Raw genomic sequence first — 12,924 nt, 5'->3', positions numbered from 1 at the left:
TTTCATTTGACAGCGGAAGTGATAAGAAAATATCGCATTTCCTTTAGTGTTTAATAATAAATGAAAATATATTTAAAACTCAAAATAATGAAAGACGTACCCATTCAAAGCACCATTACACGTTCATTTTCATATCTAAACTTTTGCAACTAATTTGCAGTAATATGGCGTAAATAGTACCAGTGATAATATGAGGAGGTTGCCAAGACAGTCTCATATGCTCGATTGCATATATGATCCATCTGCCTCTGTTAGAAATCAGACATATCCCATCAGAACGCTCACGCAAAACTTGTAATAGAACATATTTGTGCAAGTAATTAAGGAAAAATTCCTAAGAGTCCATGTCTTCCTTTTGCCTATTGTGAAGGCGATAAGAATAGTTTTCTTATTGACGTCTTGTGCAACTGCCAACAATAATATTTGTGTGTATCTACCATACAACCAAATGTCGTTAATTTGAACCATCGTCTTGCAGTAGTAGAATGTATTAACACTCTATAGATATGTCTAAAGTTGCTTGTTGAATTGGCACATAGCTTGTAAGACACAATAATTTTCATACGCCACACAGTTTCCAGTTTCATAACCATTCTTGATACGTGTTTTTTCATCAATTTTAGTTATGGCCATAACTCTTTGTACGATTCTTCCCGTTAGCCATACACTTTTTGTTGAGCCTAATTCCTAGCATACCATGCTTTATGGTAGTTAACTGTGTAGTTGTATTGAGATGTAATTGCAATAATACAACAGAAAAACTGTTATAAGTGGATTTGCTTTGACTAGTGGTTTGAAGGCATCACAAAACACATCAACATCTAAGTTTAGATGATCCTAAGTTAGCCTGCTGGCAGTGTATGTATGAGGTTGGTTGTATTTTATCAACTTCCATATATTGTTCATCATCTTCAAGTGTTATAACGAACCCTCCAATTACATCCATCGTACTTGTGGACACATTCAACCATGTACTTGTCCGCGTCTATTTTTTAGAATCCACATAATCAAGTAGCGTATATTATAGTTATTAATGGCAACCATGGCGAGTTTTATTGTTTTGAACGTTATCCCAATATAGAGCTCACCATCACCACGTTGGTTGTATTGATCAAGCTGTGGGAGTTATGAAAATTTTGGAGTGTTGAAAGTTTTCATATCATCCGTTGTAAAGTGGGATGGTGGCTGATAATAAGAAACATGAGGTGCAACATATGAAATGTCATCATCGTTTGCTCCTACCGATGTTAAGGTCCTCTGGTTCTTTATTGAAGGGGTATATCTCATCACTATTGGGCCGATCTCCCTTAATTTTTCTTCGTTAAAAATATCCCCCCAAAATCGAAATAATCTAGAATCATCGACTACGGGGATAACAAGAGTAACAATTATTTTTCGATCACAAGAATGCTCACAAACCATACTACCAAGATCAAAGTTTATAGTACCAACACAATAATGTCTCTCTATAGATGCTGAGAAATCGTCAAATGGGTGAAACGCTTCATGTTCTTGCAACCTTATTTCCTGTTGAGAAGATGATGCAGCCACACCAATACTGTATAGATTGTATGTTGCATGTTGCGTTGGTGGCAGATTCAGGTAAAAGTCCAAGCTAGCTAAGCAAGAATACCTTGACATCGAAGAAGATGTTGCACCCAAGTTATTACCCTAGCTTTGTGTAAATTAGCTCTCGAACTCTAAACATTAGGATCAAAGTAAAAATATGCCCATCTCTAATTTATGACATTGGTAGCATCATTATCATAAGAAAAATTTGCATATAGCTCAAGGGACCCCCATAATGAATACTACAGGTGGAAATCAATCATCATGTCCACATCATCATCGTCCTCAATGTTGTATATTGAGTACTTTAGTGGTTCTGATGACGCCGGTAGTCGATAGTTCAACGATTCAAGTTTTTTCTCACAACCATGTGGAACATTGTCCTTGACTTCTTTCATCAACTTTTTATACGTTAATTTATTTGACAATGTTATTGTCATGGTATGCACAGACTGAAAGGCGTTGTTGAGAGATGCATCACACATCATTTGCCATCATAATATACCAAAGCAGTAACATTTTCTCTTCTCAACATATTTTGAAAATATCTACGAATTATGCAAAAAGAGAAAATATGAGCGAAATTATTATGACTTCAAACTATATAATAAACGAGAAACGTTAAATAAACTTACAATTAAACAGTTAATGATCAATTCCCTTATCCATGCCTTTACTTCAGTTCTATATGGTTCGTTTGTTTATCATCACTTGCTTGAAATAAATATTAGAATGTAAGTCTCGATTTTTTAAAATAATAGATTCTTGACATGATTTGAAAGGGACATGTGCCTGCAAATATTCTTAAGGTAAAATGGCAAGAAACTCACGTTTTACATAGTGCGAGTTTTGTGGAGATTCCTCACATGGCTATAGTTGATTTGACGAGGTAGCTTGATGTAAAATGAAATGGACCTCGCATTTTACAAGGTGTGATTTCACTGTCACATCACGTCACGTAGAGGTTCTTGGCCTATTTAAATTCTTTTAGTTCCACCGAACCTAACAATCTTCGCGAAACCTTATTCTTCCTTCATAAATGATTTATCCCTTCTCGAAAAACTTCTAGTTTAAAAAAAGTATCCTCTTTCGATAGTATCATTTCTTTATTCATGCTAAAATAGGCACGATTAATGCCTCTACAACATCAGATATAACCGACAATGTTCTTTGTGGTCAAGACGAATTTGCACAACGCGTAGTACAAAACATCATCTTCTGAGGGCATCTAGATTTTCGCTTAGGCCTCTCGAGAAACTTCTTACTCTATCAGTAAGGTCCAATTGAACACCCTTTATGAAATGTTGTTGAGCTTTTTCCTTTGTGTTTTGTGCCGACGAGTGTCCTTTGCATTTCTCTTCCGTGTTGGTATCTATTTATTATAGAAGCTATCCTCTTCTGGTGGCAACAACTACTAGTCATGTGTGTTAAGACATGCAACACACATCAACATCTTCAAATAATTTTTGACTTGTTTACGCCACTACAAGTTATTTTCAAAAGTAGGTTCGTTAGTTTTCAATCTCTTTTCTTTTGAAAGCATTTGAACTCGATTTGTATCATGGTTACAATTTTTCTTATGTGCCCATATGAATTTCCATTGAAACATAAATTGCAATACTACGTCTCTAAGCTCAAAAATATATATCAATCTATTTTAGCTAGTTCTTCATGCACAAACTAAGCTTTTATATCATTTTGAATGCGATTTTTACCTTACTTATAATGTCTTGTATGTGCTGATATTATACTAAACTGAAAGACAAGTTCAAATATTATGCACTAATCATATAAATTACAAGAATTTTACAATTTATGACCTCACGTTTTGCAACTAACTAGGTCAATTATGTTATGTTGGATTTTATTCGATTCAAATTCAACGTACCTCGCGTTCTGTGTTACGCGAGTTCCTTTCTAACAGATTAGATATTTTTCGATTTAAAGCGTTACACTTTTTCAAAGTACCTGGCGTCTTGGAAAATGCGAGTTCCTTCGATTCCTCGCTTCGGGATGGATCCTATGACAATTATAAATAAAGGCCCATTTTGGAAGGTTTCCTAAACATATTTCAAAGAAAAATGGCAAAGAAAATATGTTTTATTATTATGGAGTTATTCCCAAGAGAAGTGTTATAAAAAAATCTTGTGCACATGAATTCTAATTCTATCGTCGATTTCATCAACACACAATTGAGTTACAAGACTTTTCATGAAGCTGCAAATCACAATTATTTTTTTCAAAATGTTTCAATGAAAAATTTTGACGTCATGCGATGGAATTAAGCCGAGAAAACGTTTCATGAAAGATGCCTTGCTGCTAATAATCATGAAGCTTTAAATAGAGACGACATGTATAATTATTTTAGTGGAAGGAACTCAGAGTTTGGTCTGTATTGTTTGAAGAAAGCAACCGATAAAGGTAATATCAATGTCATATATGTCTATGGTCTTACTTTAATTTATTCGGGTGGCGAATTAAGAGATGAAAACTTCGAATTGTGAAAGTTCTCGATCTCGCCAATTTAGAATTAATTTGTTCGAAGATAAATATGTTTTTAGGCTTAATATCGTGGAGTCGTCACAACATTGTTTTCCTAGAACAAACCGAAGCCTACAATTGTCCTAACAATTGTCCGCGTAATTCATACCACCAAGTTTAGCAAATGGATTATAACAATCTATGTACTTGTTATGATTCTTGTTTTTGGAACCATAAAGCGATTTTGTTTTGTAACATTTTACATAGATATTGAATTTTAATTTTAATTAGTATTGTCTATTTATAATGATATAATTTTTCTGTTATTTAATTATATATTATACAATAAAAATACAATGATAAAATTAAATTCAAAAAGCATCAAAGACCTCGCGTTTCGCAAACAATGAGGTTCGTCCAAAAGACACGATACTTGAAGTTTTTCGGGATGTTTCAATATCTCAGGGACCTCGCATTAGGTGTAATTTGAGATCATTAATTGAAATATTAAATTGCATTCTCTGAAAAGTATTTTTCAAGTTGAAGAAAACTCGCATCCCTTATAACGCGAGGTCTTACTCGCTTTTTTTTAGTACGTGAGATATTCTTACATGTGCATTTTGAGGGTATTTTTCTAAGAAATCTTGTTTGGGATATTGTTTTAGAAAAATAATTTTTAGGGTTTTTTAACTAATAACGCCGTTGAACCCTATATACCTTATGAACAATGTATTATGTATGTATTGAGTTACGATTGGTTTTAGTGACTTGGGCACCATCGCCGACAACCGCTGCTACTATGGACTGATGGCAACGATAGTAAATTCATTTTGACCGTAACTTGCTTCCTTCCAATATATCGAGTTATTTCTAACTATATAATTTAGTAAACTATAGTTGAAAAATATTTTATGCAATTTAATAATAATACCCATCTTAAGAGAAATTATATGCATGGGAAGAGGGGCGAGGCAGGACCACCCTATCTAGTTCTGAAAATTTCAACGGTTTGCTCAACCAACCACCACCCAAAACTCTTATTTAGGAGCTGTCGAAATAATATTATACCAACAAAGATGTTAAACCTTAATGGAATTGTCACTCAGACGTTAGATAATTAGATGACGTTATGACATGATAAATTACATAAAAACGACGTCGTCTTGAATTTCTAAAAAAAATGTTACACTAAAACGATGTCATTTTGATTAAAATACGGTCATTTCATAACGTCGTTAGTTATTTAACAGCGGAATGACAAAAAAATTCAATCTATAAAGTTCTGTGAATGAATTGAAAAAATTGAAAGTGCGATGAGTAAATAGGAGAAAGAGTAAAGTTCAGTTAGCAAACGTGTAATTTACCCTTTTTTGAAAATATTCTATAAAATTTTGATCTAAATATATAGATAAAAAATATATAATTTTGTAAATCTTATTTTTTTTAACTATTTTGACATTTATAGATATTAAAAAATAGGATTTTAAATTTTCTATTTGTTTTTTAAAAAATAATTATATAATTTTCTTTACTTTTTTATTCTCCTTAATATATTAAACTGAGTTTAATAATTTACCTAAATGAGTATGCAATCGCTCTATTTGAGAGCAACATACATCCGTCATATGCTTATAGATGTATCCATTATGCGCGTATCTTATTTTATAACGTCTTAGAGGGTCTATTGTCTCCCAACTTTAGGATCATATCAATGGCTTTATTTAACTTACAAAATTTATCATTAATTTTTATAATATTAATATAATAATTAATTATCATCTCTACTTAAAGTTTAAATTATCATATTTTTATATTTTTTGATAATTTATTTTTGTCTCTTAAAATTATATAATTTATTTCTTATAAATTTTAAAAGTTAGTTCCCTGACATAAAGTTGTGTCGTGTGTATCCCTAAACTTATTACAAATGGCTGCAGAGATGATTAATTTAGTTTCAAAGGAAAGAATGTAAATATTACAAGGGATTCCATTAAAAAATATTTGTGTGCAATACTACGTAGGATTCCTTTATTCATCTATTAAATACACACACAATTTATACTTGAGCTTTAACGAATATGCTCAGAAGAATTTGGTGGAGACGATACAGATTTCACTGAGCTTAATTATGTCAGAGTTCTTAGCAGCTAAGACTGTTAAATTGTGTCCATTTATTAGAACTTGGCACCTTTTAGTGTCATGTGCAGCACCATATAGGTACTTAACCATGGCCTTGATGTTTTTACTGTAAAACGAGCCATTAGCACTCCAAAGGTCCGCCATGGCTTTCATGTTAAGATCCCAACATTTTTGGAGCCGCAGTTGGTAGCGATGATTAGTATGGACTCCCGAGGCAGAATCTTTGAGTAAACTAGATATTATAGTTCCAACTTCCAATGCTCTTATCTGTGCCCACCCTAGAGCGGTACTAGCAATCCCTTCGGCCGTCAACGGCGCCCCGGGAACCATGTTACCGACACAATATTCATGGCTCGATGTGTGTCGGCAAACCGCTTCCACTGGGGATTCGTCGTTCAAATGATTAGCAGCTCCATACGAGGGATGGATGATGACCGCCAATATCAGTAGGAACAATGGGGAGGAAACACTAGTGTGAAGGGCCATTTATTGTTACAAGTTGCTGGGGAGATTTTATCCAAAGCTGGACCCTTTTTAAACGTTGAAGAGAAACATGATCTGGGGATATGAAATAATTTACGTGTAAATGTATGTCCACTCGATTTATGTGATTAATAGTGTCAGTTCTTCACAACAAATTCCAGTTTGTTTTCATTATACTTGGGGGACAAGGCTGCAATGGAAGGATTTCTTATTGATTGTAAACAGTTCTGGACCAAGAAAAAATTGATTATAAACAAAACTGAACCAAAATCAATATTTGGTCTTTGTAGCATTAACACCAAGCCCATACCCAATGATCATCACAACCGCACTAACCCCATCAAACATATAATATTTTAAGGAAATCAAATTTGGACAGTACATATGCACAATATATATATATTATCGATAGTTAAAAAAAATTGAATATATATTTCTTTATAATCATCCTAGATCATTTTGAAAGAAATAATAAGACGATTCATCAAATGACTTTATGAAAAATATAAGGCTTAAATACACCGCTGCCCCCTAAACTGTCATTTGTACCGAGTTGTATTCTAAAGTATTTTTCGGAGCGTTTTGCCTCCTAAAGTTTTAATTGTTACCTTGTTTGCCTCAAGTTGTTAACTCAATTAAAAGCATCAAGGGTAAATTATATATTAAGTCACTAGAACTTTTTTACAATTCTATTTAGTCACCAAACTATTTTTTTTAGTTACTCAACTATAATATTTTTTAAAATCATCACTGAAAATGTAGAATGGGAAAAATGATCATTAGTAATATTCTCCATTAGCCGTCCAACATTCTCCATGAAAAACTACACAATTTTATCAAACTAAACCAAATACAAGTAAAGGAAACCTTAAAAAAGCATGCAACTCTTCTCCCCTTCATCTTCTTCTCCAAAACCCAACTCTCCTCTCCTTTTCACTCTTCAAAACCCCAAAAAAAACCCTCATTCAAATCACTGCCACCCCTCAAAACTCGTCTTTTCCTCTCCCTCCCTCCATGCAGTGCTAATAACCCCCATCTTGTGCTCGACCAAGAAACCGATCGGAAAGTCCTTTCAGAAGCTGAAAAGGATACCTTTAAGAAGGTCCCTGTAGTTCAGAGGATAGCCATGGATTGAAGAAGAAGATGATCAAGAACATGAAAGAAACGACGTCGTTTCCAAACCATCGAGTATATATGCCAGTCTCCAAAAATTTGCTAAGAAGATGCCTTTATTCTTGACAATCGAAGTATGACTTTGCACGAAGGAAAAAGTCACCATGTATCGCCTCATCTTCCTCCATCACTGGAGTGGATAGACAGGCAACATTAATGGGAGAAGTTGAAGTGATCTCATTGGTGCAGAACCTTCTGCGTATACTCGAGCTGTCTCACTGAAATCTTGTGTTTGAAGGTGTGAACTTTGTTTGGTCTTACTCGATTCTAATGAGTTGTTTTGCAGCCCTGTACATCAAAACCAACCAAAGATGAATTGCCAAAAGACACCAAAAAGAGATTCCAAACATATATCTATATATACAATGAAAATTAAGCATAGAAAGCATTCAGAGAAATGAGTTCATTGAAAAGGAGTCAAATATCCAATCTTTCTTCTTTATAAAGGATCTAGAAAAAATAATAAAGCTGAGTTGGTGAATGACAATGCGGAACTCGTTTCTGTAACTTTCTATGAAACTCATTTTTGTAATGAATTGAAGTGCTAATGAAAAAAGTAAAGCTGACGCCTTCTTTGAACATCCCTCAATGACTGAACAAAAAAATTATGTGTGCATGGTTAAACGCTACTGCAAGCATAACATGGTGCATTTCAAAACGGCAAGTTTATTATTTTAGTGATGATTTTGAATAAATAATAATAATTGAGTGATTAAAGTAGAATCTTAAAAATAATTGAATGATTAAAAATATAATTTACCCTTGATATTTTTAATAGAATTAACGATATGGGACAAATGAGATACAAATGACATACTTTAATGGGGTAACAGTGCATTTAAAATAAAATATAATAATAACTTATTAGGAGTAGGATCTATTATATAATGTAAAATTGAAAAGTTTTTACATTGATATGAGGTATGATTTATGATAATAATAAAAACGTTTTACAATAATTTAAGATTATCGGATGAATATAAATTAATGATTGAAGTTATCCTTTGCTTTAAGACCGTTAGATGATTGTAAATTGATGATTTGGGATTAAATATTGAAGATGAGAAGATTTTTATGGCAAAATGATATACTACATGAATGACCACTTAATTATGGACGGATTCTATTTTGATTATCAAACTCTTAATTTTGTTAATTAGATCAATTATTTACTTAATTGTTATCAATCTTTTAATTTTATCAATTAATTTTGATTGTCAATTTTTTAATAATTTGAGAAGATTACAAGATAATATATGTTTAAAATCTTTTTTAGTCGTACCCACTATGTAGACTTAGATGATTGAACTCGAAACTTTAGGGAGAATAACAATCTCTTTTACTACTAAGATCATTTAATGAATTTTATTAATTTGTAATTCTTTTGAATAGTCTGAGTATGTTCATAATTTTATTAATTAATTGACAATGCATTCTATATACATAATTATTCAAAATCAGAATTTTTAAAGAAAAAATATTGATTTTATTATTGAATATTGCCCTGTCTAGAATAAAGCTATGTTGATATTTTAATGATGAGCGGAGCTAATGAATGAGCAGCTTAGTTAAATATTGTTAGTGTGAGAATTGTTGTTAAGTTTGATTAGTGAAATAGCTTGAAATTCAAATAGATTTTCTTTAGATATTGAAAATGAATTGAACAAATTTAACGATTCCCACATCGAATCTTTACACGGAATTATTACAGATCAAGATCATGAAACTTCACTTATTACAACCTTAACCCCTCAAGCTCTACATATACTATTTCCCAGGACTAAGGTCGGGCAGTTTCTCAGTCCATCCCTGCTTTCCAAATCCTTACACCTTACTCCCAAAAACCAAGAAGCCGACAGAATGTCCGATAACAGCAGCGAGGAAGACGCCGCCGTTAAACGACATGACAGCCAGCATTACGACGTAGCTCAGGCCGGCACGAATGGTATGCATGGCCGTCTTAAAGAACCAAGCGGCCACCTTGTTGGCCTCAGGCTTAACGATGGTGCGATACGAGAGGCATTCAACCATCATGGCCAAGCCAAATACGAAGAACAAAGCGAGTGCATACATGCCGCTGCTGGAACCGGGCCAACCCGAGAAGAGGATTTGGGATTCGTGGCCCCAATAGGAGCTCGTGTGCGTGGCTGATTGTGGATGCGTGTGGAGTGCGGTCGTGTTGTGAGACGACGACGTTTGACACATGCTCCCCATGTTCATTTTGTTTCTTCTTCCTCTGTTTTGTCTGGCTTCCCCCCCCCCCCCCAAGAATATAAAGAGGGTTTTCAATGGAAGGAAATATAGAATCGTTCTTCTTCTTTTTGTTTAATATTTTCACTTTAGAATCCTGCAAAACTGGTTTCCAAGCAATCCCCCTGGAGCTGGCACTTGCAATACTCGCTTTTTTATACCGTTTTCTGGTGTACGTAAAGAAATCATCTCTTTTAATAAATCCGCCATAGAGTGATTTCCAATATCCTGCACAACAAACAATGGGGTACTTGCTAATAAATCCGCATATAGAAATTTTATTTTCAATCACTCAATATATATTTAAAAGATATTTTTTTAAAATATATACATATATAAATAGTGTGGACTCGCTAAAATTTGTTGATAACTTTCAAATATAGTTCTTAAAATATGACTAAACTTAAATTAGTATGATAGTCAGACAATTTTTGATATTAGAATTCTGAGTATTTCATAAGACAACAAGTCTAATCAAGTTTTAAGATTTGTTTGGTTAGATTTTAAGATTTAACTTTGACGACTTGAAATCAATAGGTTTTTGTCATGATATCCTTAAATCTCATATTATTTATATATGTGAATTTTTAAAGTATTTAAATATATTCTTTTGAATATGTACTCGTTGAGTGATTGAAAATAAGATTTATATATATGTCGTTGCCTGACTCGAGCTCATGCAAATAATTTTTTGCTCATTATTCTCCATTTCTTTCATTTTCTTCCTAGATGATATCAGTGTACAAAAACTATTGGAAAGATCTACCATGTAAGTAAAGATGCGTCCTACAAAATACACCTTTATCTATAGTGTATCATTTTAATAAAAAAAATATTGTTTAGACGCTATTCTGGTTAAAAAAATGTTTTGGGTATCTATCTTATAAATTAGACTTATTATATGATTTGCTTTTCAAAAATAAATTTGAGATTGGTAATAATATTAATGAGCATTAATTCAGTATAGACAAAGTCTAATAAATTTTAAATCAATTTTTTTAAAACCAAATTAAGAGTAGCACAATGCTCATACATAATCACAACATCTCAAACCGTTTGATGCATTATTCTAATATGAAAAGTACATCCTTAGGAACTAAAACCAGACATTAAGAGGAGCACACCAAAGCATTCATATGAAAGTTCTTTATTTATTTATATAAGATCATCAAGATTTTCTCTCATGAAAGGGATCACTCTCTGCCATGGATCTCAATGCTTCTTTTAGGGTAGTGTTTGGCCTCTTTCTTAGGAACTGTGATGGTCAGCACTCCGTTCTCCAGACACGCCGTCAGCTTATCCTTCGCGCTCTCCGGCAACTTGAAACTCCTCACGAACGACCCGCTTCTACGTTCCACGCGCTGCCACATGTCGCCGCTCACTTCTTTTCCGCGCTTCTCGCCGCGGATGCTGAGCACTCGCCCCTCCTCCACTTCCACCTTCACTTCGTTCCTCTTAAGCTCCGGAAGTTCAGCTACGAACACGTGAGCTTCCGGGGTTTCTTCCAGTCCAGCTTTGTCAGCTCGAACCGTGATTCGGCCGGGAAAACAGGCGGAACAGTCGTTGTAACTAGGTTGCTTCTCCGTACCGGAATTCTTGGAACGGATCCCAAACTGCCGGACGCTGGTTGTAAGGGTCATGATGAACAGTGCGTGTGATGAATTCTCGGGATAATGGACATGGTCGTAAAACTGACTAGGCAAAGGCAATAAATGCGAGGCTAAGATAGTGAAGGTTTTTATAAGGGAAAAATGGGCTGCATGGATGTGGGAAATTCTATGTGAAATAGTGGAATGATTGATGTTCTGCATGCATGATGTTTAAAGAGAAGACTTTTCTTTCAAGCTAAGATGGAATTTATTTAATCGATATAATGAAAGGGATTTGAAAGAATATGGCATCCGAATAAATGTTGAAATCTTTGAATGGGATAGTCATTTTCAGAATAAAAATATGTTCCTAATGTTGGTAATATAAAGCGGTAAATCCGAATATTGATTTTAATAAATATTTTTAATTAAATGACTAATGGTAATCAGTAACATCTACACGTGAATTATTATTGTCGTCCGCTTGATTTGGACATCAAAAATTGGCTATCGATGAATCTTGCTTCAAATGCCACGCATCCTACACTGAACTTGCCTTGGAAGATTCTTTTTTCCAGCTATTATTTGGCAGATATGGAAGCGTAGAAGTGATTTGGTTTTTATAATTATTAGACTCCTAATGCCACGCTGTTTCGAGCTAATCTTAATTGGGCCAGATGCTATAATGATCATTCGGATTCTCCCATCAAGGCACCTCCAATTCCATCTGAATCGTACTCCTGGAAACGTCCCCCCGGGATGGTTGTCTTAATGTTGATAGAGCTGTTTCCCGAACGTCTGGTCTCGGTTCCATTGGGGTTTAATCCGAGACAACAATAGTTGTTGGATTGTTGGCTTTTAATAAAATCATTGGAATTCTTGACACCTTACATGCTGATTTATGGGCTATTTATTCTGGATTACATTGCTTGGTCCCAGGTTCAATCAGACTCCAAGCAAGTTGTTTGTATGATCAACGCAGAAATGCTGCTTCCTCCTCCTCAAACCTAGTTCGGGCAATTGCCAGAATTCGGTCAAAAGGATGGATGACAGACATTCGTTGCATTCCACGTGTTGAGAATTACATTGCCGATGCCATTGCAAAGCTTTCCATACCGCCATCACAAGACATGACGATCTTCCACGACCCTCCAGATGTGATTCAGCTGCTGGTGATATAGACTGTTTTGGTCCTTTGCCTTGCGAGCCTAACTCTGCTTAAACTCTCTTCTCTTTGTAA

At 34.2% G+C, this 12,924-nt stretch overlaps 2 protein-coding genes across 2 annotated transcripts; both read right to left on the bottom strand.

Moving 5' to 3' along the window:
* Nucleotides 1–9,558: 9,558 nt before the first annotated feature.
* LOC120214133 (copper transporter 4-like) lies at nucleotides 9,559–10,059 on the bottom strand. Its single transcript, XM_039212101.1, has one exon. It carries the CDS (start codon nucleotides 10,057–10,059, stop codon nucleotides 9,670–9,672), a length of 390 nt encoding a protein of 129 aa, XP_039068032.1. The 3' UTR covers nucleotides 9,559–9,669.
* Nucleotides 10,060–11,187: 1,128 nt separating this feature from the next.
* Nucleotides 11,188–11,815, bottom strand: LOC120214121 (18.1 kDa class I heat shock protein-like). The gene has a single exon (XM_039212093.1). The coding sequence runs from the start codon at nucleotides 11,733–11,735 to the stop codon at nucleotides 11,289–11,291; it is 447 nt and encodes a 148-aa protein (XP_039068024.1). The 5' UTR covers nucleotides 11,736–11,815; the 3' UTR covers nucleotides 11,188–11,288.
* Between the last annotated feature and the right edge of the window lie 1,109 nt (nucleotides 11,816–12,924).

This window comes from Hibiscus syriacus, unplaced genomic scaffold (assembly GCF_006381635.1).
Source record: "Hibiscus syriacus cultivar Baekdansim isolate YM2019G1 unplaced genomic scaffold, ASM638163v2 tig00110053_pilon, whole genome shotgun sequence".
NCBI classification, from domain to species: domain Eukaryota; kingdom Viridiplantae; phylum Streptophyta; class Magnoliopsida; order Malvales; family Malvaceae; genus Hibiscus; species Hibiscus syriacus.
Note: the sequence above shows the minus strand (reverse complement) of the source record. Positions and strands in the feature narration are given on the sequence as shown.